General features: G+C 51.1%; 1 protein-coding gene across 4 annotated transcripts in view; it reads right to left on the reverse strand.

Moving 5' to 3' along the window:
• Window positions 1-7676: 7676 nt before the first annotated feature.
• Window positions 7677-18179, reverse strand: part of SLC35C2 (solute carrier family 35 member C2) — a 35181-nt gene continuing 24678 nt past the window's right edge. The window contains exons 10-11 of one of the 4 annotated variants that reach the window (XR_005824803.1): window positions 10701-10762; window positions 8872-9787 (exon numbers count right to left, since the gene is read on the reverse strand). Coding sequence is in view for 1 of the 4 variants with exons in the window: in XM_040575648.1 (XP_040431582.1) it covers window positions 8799-8863 (65 nt within the window). In the remaining 3 variants the exon portion in view is untranslated. The other 3 variants (XM_040575648.1, XR_005824804.1, XR_005824802.1) reach the window with 3 other exon arrangements.

Here is an 18179-nt window from a genome sequence, read left to right on the forward strand (position 1 = left end):
TCTGCTGGAGACTCTGAGAATGCAGCGCCGGGTCCCCGCCCGGGACCGGCCCCGGGGTCCCGCCCCGAGGACCGGCGCGCTCCTCGCCTCGGGAACCTGCCCCGGCTGCCCCAAGGACCCACCCCTGCCCTCGGGGCCGGCCTTTTCCCGGCCCTGGGGACCAGCCGCCCCCCCCCCCCCACGGGCTGCCGCGACCCTCGGGGGGGCTGGGGGACGCCGCCCGGACCGCGCGCCCGTGCCCCCACCCTGCGGCCCCGGCAGCCCTGGGTCCTCAGCCGCGGGCACCCGCGTTGCCTCCGCCGACCCCAGTACTGTGCCTGCCGGTGGTGTCGGGAGTGACTGGGGCCATCCCCAGGGGCAGGGGGCAAGCCGCGGTGCCCGGGGCACGGGCTGACTTTGCCTCCCCGGGCTCCAGCCAGGCCCCACCGCACTCCAACGCCTGGCAGCGCTTGCGTCTGAGAACACACAAACTTGGTGCACGGGAGCATAGCAGTGAACACCAGGGGATCCAGCAGGTCAGGGTGACCCCAGCCCACACTTCCCCAGCCCTTGAATGAGGCCAGATCCCTATGGCCCAGTGGCAGCTTGGAGAGGTGCTCTGACAGGGGCTCTGCTGGGGCTGGAGCTGGCAAATTCCCCCCTGATATGTACCTGGGCAGCCCTGGCAGCTGGCATCCTCAGCACCCACCTTACGTCTCAGGTGCCCCCTCCAGAGCCCTGCCCAAAGCGTGGCAGGCAGCACCCAGGCTCAGCAGCACTCTGGCGTCATGGGCGGTAGGAACATCTGCACTGCTCAGTGCCTGCAGTGGGAACCCATGTGCCAGCAGGATCCACAGTGGGGTGCCAAATTTATAGGCCACTCCGGGCATTATTAGGACAGGTAGAAAGTGGAAGCAGGTGAAAAGATCAAGGCTGGTGAGACTGCAATATCATTTTTGGACTGATAAATCTGATCATACAAGTCAGGGTTTAGCCACAATTCAGGCAAACAGCCCCCAGTGGGACATTTTTCAGTCTCCACTGTTCAGGGCCTCACATCTTATCTGAAGAAAATGCTCTCTTGCTTTCACATGAACCGCTGGTACTAGGCCTTGGAGTTTGGCCCTTGAAGGAACAAGACAGAGCAGCAGAGAACAGAATGCCCTTTTGCTCCATGTGTGCAGTGCCTTATACAAGGCAGATGAATCCTGTGCTTGGCCAATAGGTGCAAGAAGCCGTGGTAACCCAGCTGCAGAGTGTTCTACTCACTTACCACCAGGGTATGTATGGTGCTTCCTGCAGAGGCAGGTGATCTGCAGGTCAGGGAGAGGTGGATGGTAAGCAAAAGACAGAGGTTTATAATCACAGAATGAAGCCGGGCTCAGGCAGATGTCTTCCAGCCCTCTTGCTCTGGCTGGCAAAAAGCTTCCAATCCTCATTCCGTTGCTTATTCCCACCCTCAAAGGCCAATAAGGCCCTAAAAGAAGACCTAGAAAATGCTCCTTGCCAGACCCTTCAGACAGAGAAACATCTAGAAAAGTTCTGAATCCCTGTGTGAGTATGAGAAACCTTCCAGTTGCCAGCACTGCTGCCAAAGGAGATCCCACTCGTGCCTGATGCTCTTACAGGGAAAGAAGCAAAGCCTGGAGTGCAGCTCCTCCACTGCTAGCACTGTCTGCAAACAGAGACTTTGCTCAATGTTGGTGTAGCCCTAGGAGAGCTGCTGGGCTCTTGTGTCAGCATGGGCACAGTCACTGGCAACATCCAGATCTTTTCGCTGGGACAGCCCCTCACAGTGCAGCTGCAGCCCAGATGCAGTTCAGCCCACCTAGCAGAAAGCAGCCAATTATCTGGCGACAGTTCCAGCGCTTGTCTACATTTGTGCCCTTTTCCAATCTGCTTTTGCTGAGACCTCCATACCCCAGAGCTAGGGAATGTTTGTCTCTCCTGCCATCACCCCTTCTCCTGTGTCACGGCTCCTCCATGCCCTCTTGCTGCTGTCCTGCAGGGTGCCGATAAGCCCAGACAGCACTGTAACAAGGCATGTTATGACAGTCGTTCTGTAAGAACTGAAGCCAGCAATGCTTCAGAGTATGCTCAGAAGCACAGGGGGGAAGGGATGACGGTGGATGCAAGGCAGGAGAACATGGGCCACCCATGACATGATCACTCCCTTTGGGAATGTGGCTCCCCGTATGTATGAACAGTGAACACAGCTCCCACAGCTCTGTCCCACAGCCTCTTGCAAACATCAGCATGTCACTTTCATGTCATGTCTCGCATTTTCGGTGAGGCAGGGATGGATTGGTTATCCTTTGACTTTGCTGGCTTCTCCTTTATCTCCATGGCAATTTAGTCCCCATCTGGCTTCTCCTTTCCTCTTATTCCTATCATTGCTTTATCCCAGCATTCAAATAGCTCTTTGTATGTCTTAGCTCTCCCGTACCTGCAGCACTCTTCCCTTATGCTGACGTACTCTCCCCATCTCATTGAGCTCCAGGCTCCTTTGCTTTGTTCTATCCCTATCCTCTCCATTTCTTTCTGTTAGTGACTTGTTCCTTTTCTATCTCCCATGTTGTGATTTGTCTTCTCTGCTCTTTACCTTTCACTCATCGTTTCTCCTTATCTCTTTTTGCTCTTTCCTCTTCTTTTTCCCAGCCTTTGCCTTCCCCCCCCCCCCCCAAGCCTTTTTCTGTAGAAGCTGAAAGTTAAAAGCTTTTCCAACTTGATCCTGAGCAGCGTTCCTTGGTGCTTTCATCTCCACAGCAGATTTGTAAAACTGCTCAGACTGGAGAGCCATGACATGAACTAAAGAAATATCAGGAAAAACAAAAAAAAAAAAAATAGTAATAATAAAAAAAAAGATTCCCAACACAGAACAGAAATTTGCCTTTTCCATTAAAATCTTTTTGGTTCACTACCACTGAGGTTCCCTTTTCTGTTCCTGTAAACACAACATAAAAGCAGTTTACTGAAATTTCCTCTTCTTGGCCTCATCTTTCTCCCTGTTTAGTTTGGTGTTGGGAGAGGCAGAGACAGGGTTACTGAGCCCTTCCCATCACTTCCTGCCAAAAAGAGGTAGCCATGACCAACCCGTTCTCCCTCCTAGCAGCTCTCACCACATTTGTCATTCCTGCTGTGTCAGAAAATGCTGGCCAGAGGGAAGAGTAGATCTCACCAGGGAAGATGCTCTGGCTATTTATTGTCCAGGTCTGCTCCCTGCTCCTCCTCTATATGAAGATGGCAGAGGCCAAGTGAACTCTCCCAGCTGATGTGTCACCCAATCCTTCCAGCTGCCCAAAGAAGTTCTTAATCCTTTCTCATGTGTTCTGTGCAGGGTACAGCATTGTTTGGGGCAGAGCAGCTGCAGACAATGACTTCACAGGGAGCAAGTGCTCTCAAGCCACTGCTTTCTTGGTGCTTGTGTGCAGACTGTGCTTTGCAGGGTTCATGTTTGAGTGGGGAAGGACAGTCAATCCTACCTAAGACAAGTGGCAGGGAATTCCAAAGTTACCAGTACGGATCTATGCTCTGTCACGCAAAGCAAGTCAAAATGCTGTCTGCTTACATGGAAATCTGTTGCTGAGAAGCACATGAATGCTGGCTATTCTCACAGCTCTATGAGGGATTAATCTTGCTAAATCCTCCTACTCCTTCCCTATTGGAGAAGCAGATTCAGCACAGGACAGGCTCTGTGACTCACCTCTCTGTTGGCAGAGCCAGCTCCCATTAATCTAACTCCCTGTCTAATGTCCACATCTGGGTGGCAGGCAATCCATCTCCAGTCCAGCTCTCTGTCCAGGACCCAGCTCCCCTGTCAATCACAGCCCACCTAACACTGGATGCCCTGCAGAGCTTCTCCCTAGTGGGACAGGGGCAGTCTGCAGCCCACTACACAGGATGACAGCAGGGGACAGAATCTGGGATGGACATGTCCTTGCTAGGCAAAGCAAAATCAGGCCGTGGTGAGAGCTGGGCTCAGCATCTGCACAGCAGGCCATTTTTCATTCTCAGACCTCACCTGACACCATCTCAGAGGAACAAACAGAGATTCACACAACTCAGTCCCACCAGTCTCTCTCTTCACAGGGTGGAGGATTCAGTCTTCTGCCCTCCAAGTTCAGCCTGAACTTTTTTTGGGTGGTCCTTTGGGGACCCAGGAGTTGGACTCAATGATCCTTGTGGGTCCCTTCCAACTAAGGATATTCTATGAACACTGGGTGTTAGAACTGGCAGTGAAGGCTCTGCTCCCAGGGCTGCAGCTCAAGATGAAGGCCATGAAGTAAGTCCCTCTGTTAGATTCCCTGCAGAGGGTCCCTGGGTGCTCACATTTGCTCCTGCTGTGCTTAGCAGCCATCTTCTGCAAAGCACTGCATCACACTGCCTGTCTCTCAGGGACCGTGATGCCACATTACACACCCAGATTGCCTCCTGCCTTTCCCCAGACACTGCCCTAGTGCAGGTTTAGAAGGATTGACTCCACGGGCTGGTTGCTCCACATGACTAGGGGCCTTTCTGCATACTAGGGAGAGGCCTCTGCACACCCAAAAATGCCCAGGAATCCCATGACTCCTGCTGGAGATGGTGGAAAGAGCTGAAGGCAGCAATTCTGTGTTCACACAGGTTGAGCCTCTCCTTAGCATACCACAGAGCATGCCCTACATGAGGCCAGAGCCAACATGACATGGTTGGGATGGACACAGACCAGCACTGCCTAGGTCTTCTGGGCACACACTGGCCAAAACCCCCAATCTGTTGCCCAGAGCCAGTTCTCATATGCCACTCTACTTCTGCTAGACAAGCGGCACCACCTTGCTTAGGCTTGTTGGTGCTGCTTCCAGTCTTTTTTTGGGAGCATTTCTACTGTCCCACACAGTCAGGCACTGTGTGTCACCAAAGCCTGGAAGCTCTCCTCCATCTTTATTCTCCCCAAGTACTGTGTCATTTGCACACTCCACGGTGTCAGCCTTGTGATTAAATTCCAATGCCTTTATGAATAATTTGTTGCGCAATTATAAAGCAAATATTTAATTGAACTTTATGTAAAATTGCTTCTGCCTCTGAGCACTAAACCACTGGTTTTGGGTAGGGAGTCATGCGACTTCACATCATGCACCAGGAGCCTAGTGAAGAGCCCAAAGGCAAATTGGCAGACACCCTCCCCCGCACAGCCCCTTTGGCTGCGTGCAGACAGCTGGCCCGAGTCTCTCCCAGCTGAGCCAGTGGGCAGGAATGTGCAGGGGATGGCTCTGCTCTGGCCCCAGGGACTGCAGCAGGTGCACCAGCCACAAGGCTTCAGCAAAGGTCCCTTCCCTTGGGAGTGTGTCCTTGGGCACAAGCAGGAGAATGCGTCTTCCTCAGCTGCGGTGCAGCAGCAGGAAAAACCACCTGGGGCACGCCCACAGCTGTCAGCTGCTGTGTGACCAGGGTGCCTCTGGAAGAACCCAGCACGAAGTACTTTATTGTAGGAAATGTCTGTGACAAGCTGGCAGTCAGGTTTCAGATCAAGGATGAGGACAGACACAAAGAGACTCGATTTCCGTCTCTCCAGTCCTTTTCCTTCCACGCTAAGACTGGATTATGCAGATGGAAAATTTGCACTGCAGCTGACTCTGCAAGGGAGGGAATGCTTTTGCTCACTGGACACCTCTGAATAACACTGGCCACCAGTCAGAATTTATAATAAGACGTTTGTCACCAGGGTGGCAATCCTGGGAGCGGCTCCTCAGCCCACACTAGGACCAGCGCTCTGTGCAGAAATATTCTCTGTACCATGACATCGGCTACAGGCCTGGCTGGAAAAGTTGGAATGGAAGGGTCTGGACACAGCTCAGACTGGCCATGTCTTTGCCTCTGTGCGGAAAAACATCTCTATCAGCAAAACCAACAGAACTGGACGAAATCCTAATTTACTACAGTCTGTAAAAGAAGCTGAAGTGCCTATTTCCAGTGAGGCGAATTTGAAATCGAAAGAGGAAAATGAGTGCATTGAAGATATCAGAAGCTCCTCTCCAAGTGCATATCTGGTGCAGGTAATTGCTAACTGACCTGGAGGGGCTCTTGAAATAGACCTTATGCAGTGGATTCTGCTGCACAGAGTAACTCCAGGACCAGGGACTGGCATGCACACGCGGCACCCCCGGCTGAGAGGCTGGCATGAAAGGACAGGCTGTTATGTGGTGGGGGTCTGGCAGGGGAATGTGCAGGGCCTGGAGCTGGGGATGTGTTGTGGGAAAGGACAACAGTGGCCCTGTGTAGTCCACCCCCGTAAGTACGCTAAGCATAGGCAGTCTGCACAAGTAGAAGGAGGGGACTGGTGAACTGCTTGAAGCTGGAAACCGGTCTTTACAGAGGGGCAGGCCTATTCGCAGTGAGGGCGGAAAGAGGGCTTGGAGCCTGGCTTGAAGCCCAGACTGTAGAGGCTGCGCTGACACACTGGTGTGGGGGACATGCAGTCTGCTCAGCTGAGCTCAGCAGCTGAGGCAGTGGGTCTGGACCAGGAGGTGGGAGCTGGTCCCTGCTCCAGTGTTGAAGGGGACAGAAACACACTGTACACTGGTGACAGCGGTGCATGGCGTTAGCTTCTATGCAGAGACCACGTTCAAAAGTAGCAGTTCCCTGTGCAAGCCCAGGAATATCCCCTTCCCCGATGGCATTTTCTTGCCTCTCAGCCCAGCTTGGGCAGTACCTATGCTCAGTTTGATGACAGTCCCTGTTTGCTTTGCTTTTATGGCTACAGATGAAGCAGCACAACTTACCCTTTGGCTCCCTGCCACATGCTCCCTGCTGCCAGCTCACCCCAGGACCAGGTCCATTAGCTGCTGCCTCTGGCAGCTCCCATTGCTTCACAGTCCTTGTTACTTTTCACTCTTAGGTGTTAAAGGTTCCTTTCAAGACACGCCCCTCTGCTTCCTCTGCAATCCAGGCATTTCTTTAATAAATAGCACTTGTGCTGGTTCTGTGATGTCTGTTTGGCTTCAAGCTTTCATCTCTGTCACTGGTTGTGCCCAGCATGAAGTGCTGTCACTCAGACTATAAAAATTAATGGTTGGAGCAGTTACTTGTATCAGTGACTCAGCATTTGCCCTGCTGGTCCAGTACCAGACTGTGGACTGAAGAAAGCCCAATAGCAAGAGTTTGGACCTGCTAGTGGGCAAGCAGACAATGTGACTGAGATGTAATCTGGGGAGGGGGATCCACTGCTGTGGGGTGTGCTCACACAATATCCTTCTGCAGGCAGTGCAGGCGCTCTATTCCAAGTTGTGTTTGCTCCTGAGATTTAGAGCTGGATGCACAGCTCGCCACCTGGGTGGAGTAACAGAGTGGATAACTGAAGCCATCCCCTAGATATGCAATATAACTAACCAGAGTAAAGAAAATGGAGGAAAGGCAGATGTCTGGGCTATGGGGTCTGGGCTACATACAAGGGTCCCAGCTAGATGCAAAGCTTAGAACAGGGCTATGTCAGAAGAAGCATGATACAATTTCCTCTTGTCATTCTCTCCCTAGTAAACAGAAATGCATGCATACACACATGTTCATATTTGTGCTCGTCCATGACCCTGATGCCAGCTGAGAGCAGACAGAAACAGGGCTCAAAGCAATTGTAATCTTCCCATACAGACAGTAGGAGAACTGTGGTGCAGTCACATGCAGTGAAAGCCAAAATTTGGCTGCAAAAAGCTGTGGAGAGTATGTAAGTTGGAAAATAGTAGTTGTTTATTTCTGGTACTAGAATGCTTTTTGGACTCACATCCCAGAAAGGCATGGCGATCTGACCACTTCTGGAATACACTGGTGCTGTAATGGCTGAGTCCAGCACCCTGAGGAATAACGTGGTTGGGAGGGACCAGCAAAGCCCTTCTGCACCGCAGGGGAAGGGGCCTTCATCCAGTGGCTACATCTAGAAGGTGCAACATCAGACCCACCTCATCAGACCCATCCTTCATCAAGTGTAGTCCCCTCTCATGCAAATCCTGTTGTCACCACCATCAGATCCACTGCCTTTAACAGATGACATCTGCGCATGTCCAGTCAGCCCACTGGCTTCCATCATCCCCCTGGTAGCCCTTGTTGTACCGAGTTCTCTTTAAAATTATGCTTTTCTTCTGCCATGTATTGTTCTTCTGTTGTCAGTAGCAGGCTTCTTTGTGTATCGTTTCATGATAAGTGTCTACAACTTTTCCAAAGTACAACTGCAGGAATCTGAACCTCCCAAAAGACATGGTGCAAGCACATCATGTTGAGCTCCTCTGCTCACGCGATTACCAGGATCCAGAGAACGATCCTAATTTTCTAAAAATGTTAGTATTTCCAAATTGTGAAATTGTGTACATAGCCAAATATTCACCTGTTTAGCTGTTGTATGCCTTCCTCTCCTTTTTCCAGGGATACCATCCTACCAACCCACCTAACCCTGTGTCTTGAAGCTAACTGTTGGCATCTCTTGATTGTTTACACCACTTCACAGGGTAAAGTCTATCATATGCTTTTACTGGAAGAGAGCCCTCCAGAGGCTGCAGCCTTTATGAACACAAATTCTGAATCACATTTTCAGGCTTTTACAAGGATATATTTTAAGGCTACATTTGTTGCAATTTGGGATTTTCCTGGGAAATACTTCTACTTTCTGTAGGTGCTCAATATTTGTTACCAGTGATGGCTTCTCCTCTCCAATGGGTCCTCCTCTGGGTGGGCAGAGGAGTTCTCTTATCCAGAAGGCTTCTGCTGTTGCAGCTTCTGTCTCTTATTCATCATATACTTGCCTTTCCTTTCATGCTGTATGTAGAATTTCAAAGATTATTGTGTTCACAATTCTGTCAGATCCTCAGCTCCATGGTTGTACTGCAGGTCCTCAATCCTGTCACATATGGATTGACTGCTTCTGCTTGCATGAAAAGGATGGGAAAGGTTAAAATGATTCATTGTTTTGTGGGATACACGACCACATTTTGTCATGTTTACATTTTCTCTTATACGTTCCTCTCCTCCTCTCACCCTAGGCGCAGAGACTGAGGCTTTCACGTTAGTGCTTCTTTCATCCACACTAATTGCTATTAAATGGATCTCAAACTGTTTGACAGTTTCTGTTCTCTACTGCATCCCAGCAGGGAAGAGTTTAACGCTGGACCCTGTGATATGCTTGTTAGTTCTTCCAAGAGCTCCTGGAAACCATGAAAGATCATACTTAAATTTTGTGAGCACCACCTTGCAAAAAGATGTGTATATCAGGAAAAGATTGCCTCCACAGTGGCTGCTACTGAACCAGCCTTGACAGACGTGACTTACCTTTCTGAACAGTAAATTGCAGGAGGTTAAAAATAATTTTCCAGCATATCTTTCTGTGCCCCTTGTCTTGAGAACTAGCAACACTTGGCACTGTGCAAACACAGACCACAGAGACCACTGATGGTCTGACACGTACCCTGGGACCCGGTGAGGGATGTCTCTTCTGCTTCCTTACCCTGTGGAGTTCAGGGCACACTGGAAGAGCCAAGCAGACTTCTGCTCTGCACTCAGCAAACATAAACAATACACCCAAATGCTCTGCATCTCCACCTCTCAGTCCACTGCAAACACTTCCCTCCTCCACCCGTGCCTGGAGACAACAGCACGATGACCCTGGAGGTATATCTTCTTGCCCAGCAGCAGCTAGCCACCAAGTCAGTTCTCCAGTTCAAGTCCAGAAGCATAGGAAGATGTGCCAAGTGATCTTCTCAGAGTGAGCAAGAAGCCACTGGCTGGACAGTAGCTCCCACTGTCTCATACCACCTGGTTCTGCCATCAGTGCCACAGTGCTAGCAGTTTCCTGGCAGTGAAATAGAGACACGTGATTCAGGAGTCCCACTTCCAAAAAGCAACGTCTGAGCAGTTCTGCAGTAGGGTAGGAAAGCACTGCCTCTTCCCCAAGATAGACTCCCCAAAGCCATTTCCCAGCAGCAGGCACCACTTGAGACAAACCTTCTTTACAGTCTCTCTGTGACCACCACCAGCCCTGTCAAAGATCCCCAGGATCCTTTCTGAAATCCAAAGAGGAACTTTGCAGTAGCCCTCCTTCTCCCTGTCTTAAAAACAGCTTCTGCTTGCAGAGAGTTCTCTGAAGACCACTTGAGAAGGGTTTGCTGCCAAGCGCAAGTGCCTGTGGATGTGGCTCCCACCATCTTTGTCGGGGAAGAATTTTCATTTTCTGAAGGCCTTTCAGCTTTGGGTTTATGTTCTACTGTAAACTTGTTTACAGCAGGTCATGTTTGCCCATTGCCTTCTTCACTACGCTTCAGAGCAGGTCATGTTTGCCCATTGCCTTCTTCACTATGCTTCAGAGCTGCCAGGATACACACATTGGTCTGGAATTTAACCCCTCCTGGACCTGGGCTGCCAAGCAGGGTGCTGTGGTTCAGTCCACAGCACTCTCTGGCCTTGCAACATTCTTCCAGTGCTGGTTCCAGGGAGCTGCCTCCCTGAAGAACAGCAGCCTGTACAAGCAGCTGGATGAAAACAAGCCTGCTGCTCTGTGGTGGCCTGGCAGCCTTAGCCTCCAGGCTCCAGGATCTGGAAAGGCCATGTCCGGGTAGGGCCATGAAATGTTCAGTGTGGCTCCGTAGAGTATCCCTGAGATTGCCTTTGGAGCAACAGCATTGCACCACAGCCCTGGGACAGGTATGGGGGGGGAGCAGGCTACACATGCCACTTCCTTCCCTGAAACTTCAAATACATCATCAAACCTGAAATATTCACTTGTAATCCCTGGAGCTGGCAGCGGCTCAGAGAGGATCCAGTTCAGGTGCTAAGAAGGAAGAAAGAAAGAAAAAAAAATGAAGAACCCATTAAATTAAAAAACCTCTGAGAGTCATAAGATGTAAAAATAAATTCAGGATGAGAGCCAGGCCAGGCCAGGGAGCCTGGGTGCAAGCATTGCACTGGCAGCTCTCTGAACGTGAGGGGTCATTACAAAGGTGCGGAAAACTGGGGCTGAGGAAGGTGCTGGGCTTGGTGGGCCTGGGTGCTCAGCTCTGTCGTCTCTTCTAATGCCTTGCAGTCCCTTGTCCTCTATCTGTGGTGTGGATGGGGTGAGGAAAGAGCAAAAGACAGACACTGAGGGAGCAGAACTGGGCAAAGTGTCCAAACTCTTTGAAATAGCTGAAAAGCAGAGTTCTCAAAGTGGCAGAGTCATGGGACTGCCCTCTCCCTTGCCACAGCCAGATTCCTGGCACAGTCTCTCCAGAAAATGTGTTGGGGGGGCTGGGGGTGGTCCCCAAAGCCAAGGTGCAGAGCAGCTGTCACTGTGCCAGAAGCACCCAGCAGTGGGTGCTGTGGGCACCTGCTAGCTCAGCCCTTCCCAGAAGCTCTGGGATAGCTTCAGGAGACACAAGAGAAACCTCAGTGTCCTGGTGCAATCTCAGTGGCTCCACAGCCACAGAGCTTGAAAACACCCCAGGAAAGGTCTTCAGGGTCTTCAGTCTGGACTCCATTCAGGCAGAGGGGCAGCTTTCCCTTCACCTGCTGCCAGTGGCACAATGCAAACAGTTGTGGTCCAGACTGGAGAGCCCCCAGCATCTTGCCTTCCCTGGACCACCCTTGCTGTTCATAGACCTCTGGCTACAATCTGCTTGCTCCAGAGTGCTACAGGAGTGAGGAGGATAGTCAGAGAGCAGTGACACAGACACTGACCATGTCTGCCAGCAGAGCCTTGATCCCAGGTGTTTCCTGCCCTGGCAGACCTCTCAGAGAGGACTGTGCCTCATAGCAGTTGGGAGAAATTGTGGCCTTGGAATCTCAGCAGCTTTGTGCATCCTCTTGCTCCATCTCTCCATCCCCATTGCTCTGAACCCAGACCCAGTCTGAGCTTTGTGTTTTCAGCCTCCTGCAACATAGGTCAAGCTGCCTGAGCTGACACAAATCCCAGGACTCCATACCAGCTCCCATCTGCATATCCAAGGTGAGAAGAGAGGCCACAGGCCCTCCTGGGGTTGCAACAAGCTGGCTTGGAGGGGTAAGGCTGACTCTGTCACTAACCAGCGTCACCTCACAGCCTTTTCTGCACCAAGACTTAACAGACAGCGCATCTGTACCTCCTGCCTCAGGAGCACCTGCGAGCGCTCCCTGGCACCTACAGGCAGTGTGGCTCACTCCTCAGAAGAGCAGCCAGATGGGAAGGGCTGTGTGAGCCCGATAACAGTTACTGCTTGGCTCCTCTCCCTGGCAGGCCTGCACAGGGCACACAAGTGCCAGCATCTGGGGCTCCAGAAAAAGGGGGGCCAGGTACCCCAAGGCCAGCCTAGCATCTTTGTCCTTGAGAGTACCTACCACAGCTCCTCCTGCCAGAACCTCCCCAGGGAGTACTATGGCCGCGAATGCTCACCACCATGGCGCGAGGGCAGATGGGATGTTCATACCCTCAGTGCGGTCAGATGCTCTACAGTTGCTGAGCCAGGCTCCCTGTGCCTGTGTAAGCACAGAACTGGGTGCTGCTGTACAGGGAGAAGCTGGCACCTCACCCCTGCCAAAGCTCAAGGAATTTGTCCCTGTCCCAAGGCAGAGTGAAGGACACAAAACGAGCAAGTGTGGCTGGCTCTGCACCACCAAGGGCAGTATGGCAGCCCAGGGTCAGGCAAGTGCTTTGCTTGCTCTGAGGTGCCAGCAGAGAAGCTGTGGGTACAAGAGGAAAACCAGGTGAGAGAGAAGAGTGGCCTGGCTGTTAATGGCAGCAATGCTGAAACTCACTATTAAACTGCCTGCTAAACTGATTTTTAGTTCTCTTTTCTCTGGAGATAGTTAAAACACAATGACAAGTAAGCTGCCCCACTTTTCTACACTGCAATCAATAACCCATCATCGCATCAAACTAGATCATATTCGGCACCTTCACCCAGCACATGGCAATTCCAATTCATTCACCCCCCCAAAGGCATCTCAACAAGTAAAGCAGCTCTGTGCTTCTTCACCTTATGAACCAACAAAGCACCAGAGCAAAGCCAGGGTGCTGAGCAGGCTGGGGCAAGTAAGCAAGTATGGAGGATTTTTCCTGGGTGTGGAATGGAGAGGAAGGCCTGGGAAAGGTCTCCTGCTGCTCAGGAACCTCGGAAGACACAGGTAGCAGGACAAGCAGGAAAGTCATGCACTCAGCTAAAGTGCGTGCCCCAGTCAGACTGTTCTTCCCACTCAAAGCAAGTGACTTGGTTCTGCAGCAGCTCCATGCTGACATCCAGACCTCAGCAGAGCTCACCCATCTGCTGCAAATGGTGTAACAGCCCCCCCCCCCCCCCATTACACCCTTATAACCCCCTCCTTTGCCAGTTCTTTTTGACTTGAGGGTATGTACCTCCCAGCACCCCATCCCACCCCAGCTGCTTGGTGCTGCAGAGCAAAGCCAGGCAAATAGCTCTTCAAGAACAAAGCCCTTTCCTGAGTGGGCTTGGCTGCCTTGCCTGAGACTAAATATTCAGAGGCACTGTGTGATAGCCCTTTGATCAGCAATTTATCTCTCCATGCCACAAGTTTCCTGGAACCTGGCGTTTCCTCCCCATGCTCAGCCAGGCTCCCAGGAGCCTGGGAGACAGGTGTGAGGAATTAGCTATAGGGACTAATGCTGTGACGGGAACCGGCACCAAAAGCAGAGGACAGAGTGTAATGTTTATTACACTCGAAGCAAAGCAAACGTGGCCTACTTATGTATCTACAGAGAATTAACTGGGGAGCTCCACAAAGCAGCAGATTATAAATTAGAATCATTTTCACCAACTTCAGCCCATTCATCTTATTTCACATCGGGCCTGTCAGCTCAGCCTGACATGGCCATGTGCAGCCCTGTCCCACAGGCCGCTGCCTGGTGGCAGAGGGGGGCTATCAACAGTCAGTCCCATGGGCACTGCATGCCTAATCCCACAGGAAGCATATAGGGTTGAGCTGAAGCACGGGCCTTGGATGGAAAGCAAAGTCAGAGCCTTGACAGCCCTAGAGGTGCTGAGTGCCACCAGCTCTCATCTGCAGGGGTATCCAGAGTACACTGCTCCAGGAGCTGGCCCCAGGGCCAGCAGAGGCACCACTGCCTGTCCTGAGCTCCTCCATTCGCCTTCACTCCCAGGCAGCCAGCAGAGGCAGCGGGAGTGGTGGGAGTCAGCAGGGCTGTGCGTGCACATCTTCATCCTCCCCAACCTGGTTAGCATCAGCTCTGGTTAGACCAGGCTTTGGGGATGTGACGTAACGGGCAACTTCAGGCTAAGGTCAGGTGCAGACCCCCTTTGCACAGCTTAGGGAGCCACTCCTGGGGATATCATCCATGATGTGCCCGATCCCTACCCAGAGCTGCTGGGAGTGCAGTGCCCAAGGCACTGGGGGCCTTGCACTCACAGCTCATTGGGACAGCAACTCATTCACAGTCAGGTTTCTGTGCCCAGAGCAGCAGCAGTCAGAAAGTGTCAAAGCAGCTTGTGTCTGAGGCACTCTAGCCCTTTACAGCCCAGGGCCTGGTAAGTGCCCCAGAGGCATTTCAGGGATTCTGGTCTGGGTCCAAAACAACCACTGTCCAAAAACAGCCACTGACCTCCAGATGGTGGGATCTTGCCAGCACATCACAAAGCAAGGGATTAGAATAACTCAGATGTGGCCTATAAATACTTACAGATTCCCAAGGGGTTAGCACACAAAATATCACATTGATGCTGGAATCATTTCTCTTCAAAAGGTCAATGGCTGCCTTGATGGAAGGAGCAGTAAAAGAGCCAGTGGAGAGGGATGGGCAACACCTGAAGAGCATGATCTGTTCCTGAAGGTGCAGTTTGGGGTCTGGCAAGCACAGACCACAGCCACTCCTGCCCTTCACAGTGATCAGAGGTGGACAGAATCAGAATTCTTCCTGACAGTCTCCCTGACTCCAACAATTTTCAGCTCAACAAACACCTGCCAATTTGTACTCAAGTCTTTTCCACAAAGCTACCCAAAAGCAGGATGCCTCAGGAGCTAGCGTGCTGCCAAGGGCTTCAGAGATACAGGTAACAGCCTTGCCTCTACTAACATGGCCAGATAAGCTCCTTCCCATGGCAGGGACTCATGTCAACCTGTTTTTAGCAGCTGTAGCAACTTACATTACATATGAGCCATCTGGTTCAGCAAGACCACAGGAGCCTGCACCATTAAGGGTGTGCAATCAGGACAGAGCCTCCCAGACACCCCAGCCTGGATGTGGCACGCCACGTGCACCAGCTCCCCTCCCACTGCAGCACCTAGCTCTGAGCGTGCAGGGACGCCCAGCATGCAGCCAGACGAGGAGCACCGGCCCGCCGCCCGGCCCCATGCCAGAGCAGCCTCCCACCCCGTAATCGCTGCTCTCCACTTGTCAGCTGCAGCCCCCGCTCTGTGCCTGTCTGACTGGTAATTTGTATCATTAAGTGAGAGTTCGTTCAAACAGCATTACTAATTAGTACAGAAATACTATTAGCATTGCTAAAGCATTCCAAACATTTCTATTAACGCATCCTGACACCAGTAAAAGCAGCACTGGGGCAGAGACCAGGGTGGGGAAGCCAGGCCAAGACCTGGACTGAGCCCAGCTCAGTTCTGCTAATGCTGAGCAGTGAAATGGCATTGTCTCTGCCCCAGCACTGCTGGCCCTGGTAGAGCAACCAGCAAATGTTGGACTAGGACAGATTTGTGTTCCTGTGTGTGCACAAGCACACGTGTGGTAGGGAATCACAATAACAGAAGCTACCCAGCAAGGGAATTTCAGGACAAAAGAGGAAACAGAAAGGAGCTGAGGCAGGGGGGTGGGGGCAATAAAAAAAAAAAGTGGATAAATTATTTACTGCAAGAAACAATTGTGAAGTTACTTACTCTGGCTCTGTGCATCCTAAATGGGGTTTGCGGCATTTCTCACATCTCCCTAGTGTGCTGAGTGATTTCTTACAATTGGATGCATGAGACTGGGGTAATCTTATAAAGGACTCCAGAAGATCAGTTTAGTATTGATCATGTGCTGAATTTAAAGGCTTTCTACATCCATCTGCTGCCGCTCTTCAACTGGGACCTGGGTGCTCACTGGGTGCCTGCACCCCAGAGCCAGGTCATTCAGCTGCACGCTGTGGCAGGGCTGGTGCACAGCACCATGGCAGGGGCAAGGTGTCATGCTGGAGACCAGGTTATGGGCCAGCAGAGTCACATGGCTGCTCCCCACTGAGCTTTTTGATGAAGTCCCTCCATGGACCAGTATGCTGTGTTTTTCTCATCACTGTAGACAGCTGGTTGTGGACTGTACTGGACTGTAGGGTCATCTAACAGGCGCAGCAACTGCTACAGACCAACAGAAAAATAGTGATGTGGTACAGAGAACCATTTGTATGGAGTAGGACCTAACACCACCACCCTGTACCTGAGTGACAGCACCTGGCACTGTCCCATAGGAGGTGACACTGCAGGACAGCCACAGCACCCATTCCTCTTCGGCAGTCCCTCACCAACTCTCATACAGGTGCTGCTAGGAGCTACTGCCTCCTGCACAGAGCAAACAGTTGGTCCTGGGCACAGACAAAGGGGCTCAGAGCATCTGGTGCATCTCTGTGTGCAGCAGACAGGGACTATAAACTGAACAACCCTTCCCTAGCAGGCAAAGGCCCCTGTGCACTCTTATCTGTCATGACGTGATCTGATTACGGCTGAAGCACAAAGAGCCCTATAATTGCCACACTGTGTCAGCAACAGCCTGGAAGAACTTCCAACTCTCAGCAGACAAGGTGATGAGAAAATGCACAGAGAGAAACAGATCAGAGGGAGGAACAGACATAGAGCAGGACCTCTGCCCATCTCTTGAGAACAGCGTATCCTGGTGTTTGCCTTGGACTCTGCAGGTGTGGGGCTGCAAAGGGTGGGTGGGACCTGACTCCAAAGACAACAGCCTGGCAGCAGGATAGTTTCTGTGACACGCTCACACATCTGACAGGAAGAGACAATCCTGGAATTATGGGACTATTAAATATATTGCATCAGGATGTGATTTTTTTAAAAATAATATGCATATTGCAAGTTGTTACAAAGTCATGAAAATTGAGAGTCATGACGTCCAAAATGCAACCTGCTTTATGATGCTAAAATAATACCTTATGAAGTGATTGTTTTGCAAAATAAGTTAAATGTATGAGAACTCTACTGATTTCCTGAAAATGGGGATGAACAAGGTAGGAAAAAAATGACTCTTCCAGGTCCATATTTACTCAACAGAAGACTTATATTCAAATAACTCTTAGAGTAGGTCACTGGCATTCTCACAGAGGTTGAGTGGCTGAAAGCAAGGCTACAACATGAAGAGGCCCTCTTAACCAGCAGAGAGAGAGCAGAAAAGTATGGTCGTGCTTTAAAACAGCAGGAGGTTCTTCAAAAATCCCAGACAAAAATTTGAGTCCAAAAATCTGTTTTGCAAAGCTGTCAACTGTGGTGAAGTGGGGCTGAGCTGACACACAGCTGCCCACAGGTGAAAAAGTGCTGAGAGGCAGCACTCTTGACACAGGATGCTGTCCAGTGCAGAGCTCCATGCACTGTACCTGAGAGGTGCTTAAATGCAAATCTTAAATCCAGGCATTAATGAGGCATCCACTGCTTTTGGTGTTGTTGTTGCTGCTGCTGTTGCTTTGTTTTCAATAGCTGCAGCTAAACATTTAACCTTTACGTTGATGGAATGACCTGAACATGTTCTTCCAGCCTTGTCAGCATAAGACTGTCTTGCAGCAAGCAAAGAAATGCCTTTCCTTTCAGCCTGGCAAATCAATACACTGTGTGACTGGCACAGTTGCAGGTGTCTCCTGTTCAGAACAGGTGGAAGGGTCTCAGAGGCAGGACACAAGCATTTGACAACATTGCCTAGTCTAACACAGAGGTGGGCACAAAATTCCACATCCTTGGCAAGCAGGAGAAGAGCAGCTCACAATGTGGAAAATACGTAGTTATTCCAGCGTGGAGGCTGGTTCTGGCAGTTGCTGCCCCAAGCCTGTGGCTCTGCTTGCAGCTGAGGCACTTACTTTGCATCCTAGGCTTTCAGATGGCAAAGAAGGAGTTACAGGAAGGAGTAGCAGAGTAATTGTGTGTTAATATGGTCCCATGTTTTTTATTACACTCAGAGTATTAAATTGATAGCCTGGTACCAAAGGCCAGAAGTGCCACCTCTCAACTTGATGAAATCTGTGTAGCCCATGGAAGGGGAAAACTGCAAGATTCATAAA

The sequence above is a fragment of the Cygnus olor genome, chromosome 16 (genome assembly GCF_009769625.2).
Source record: "Cygnus olor isolate bCygOlo1 chromosome 16, bCygOlo1.pri.v2, whole genome shotgun sequence".
Classification (NCBI taxonomy): Eukaryota; Metazoa; Chordata; class Aves; order Anseriformes; family Anatidae; genus Cygnus; species Cygnus olor.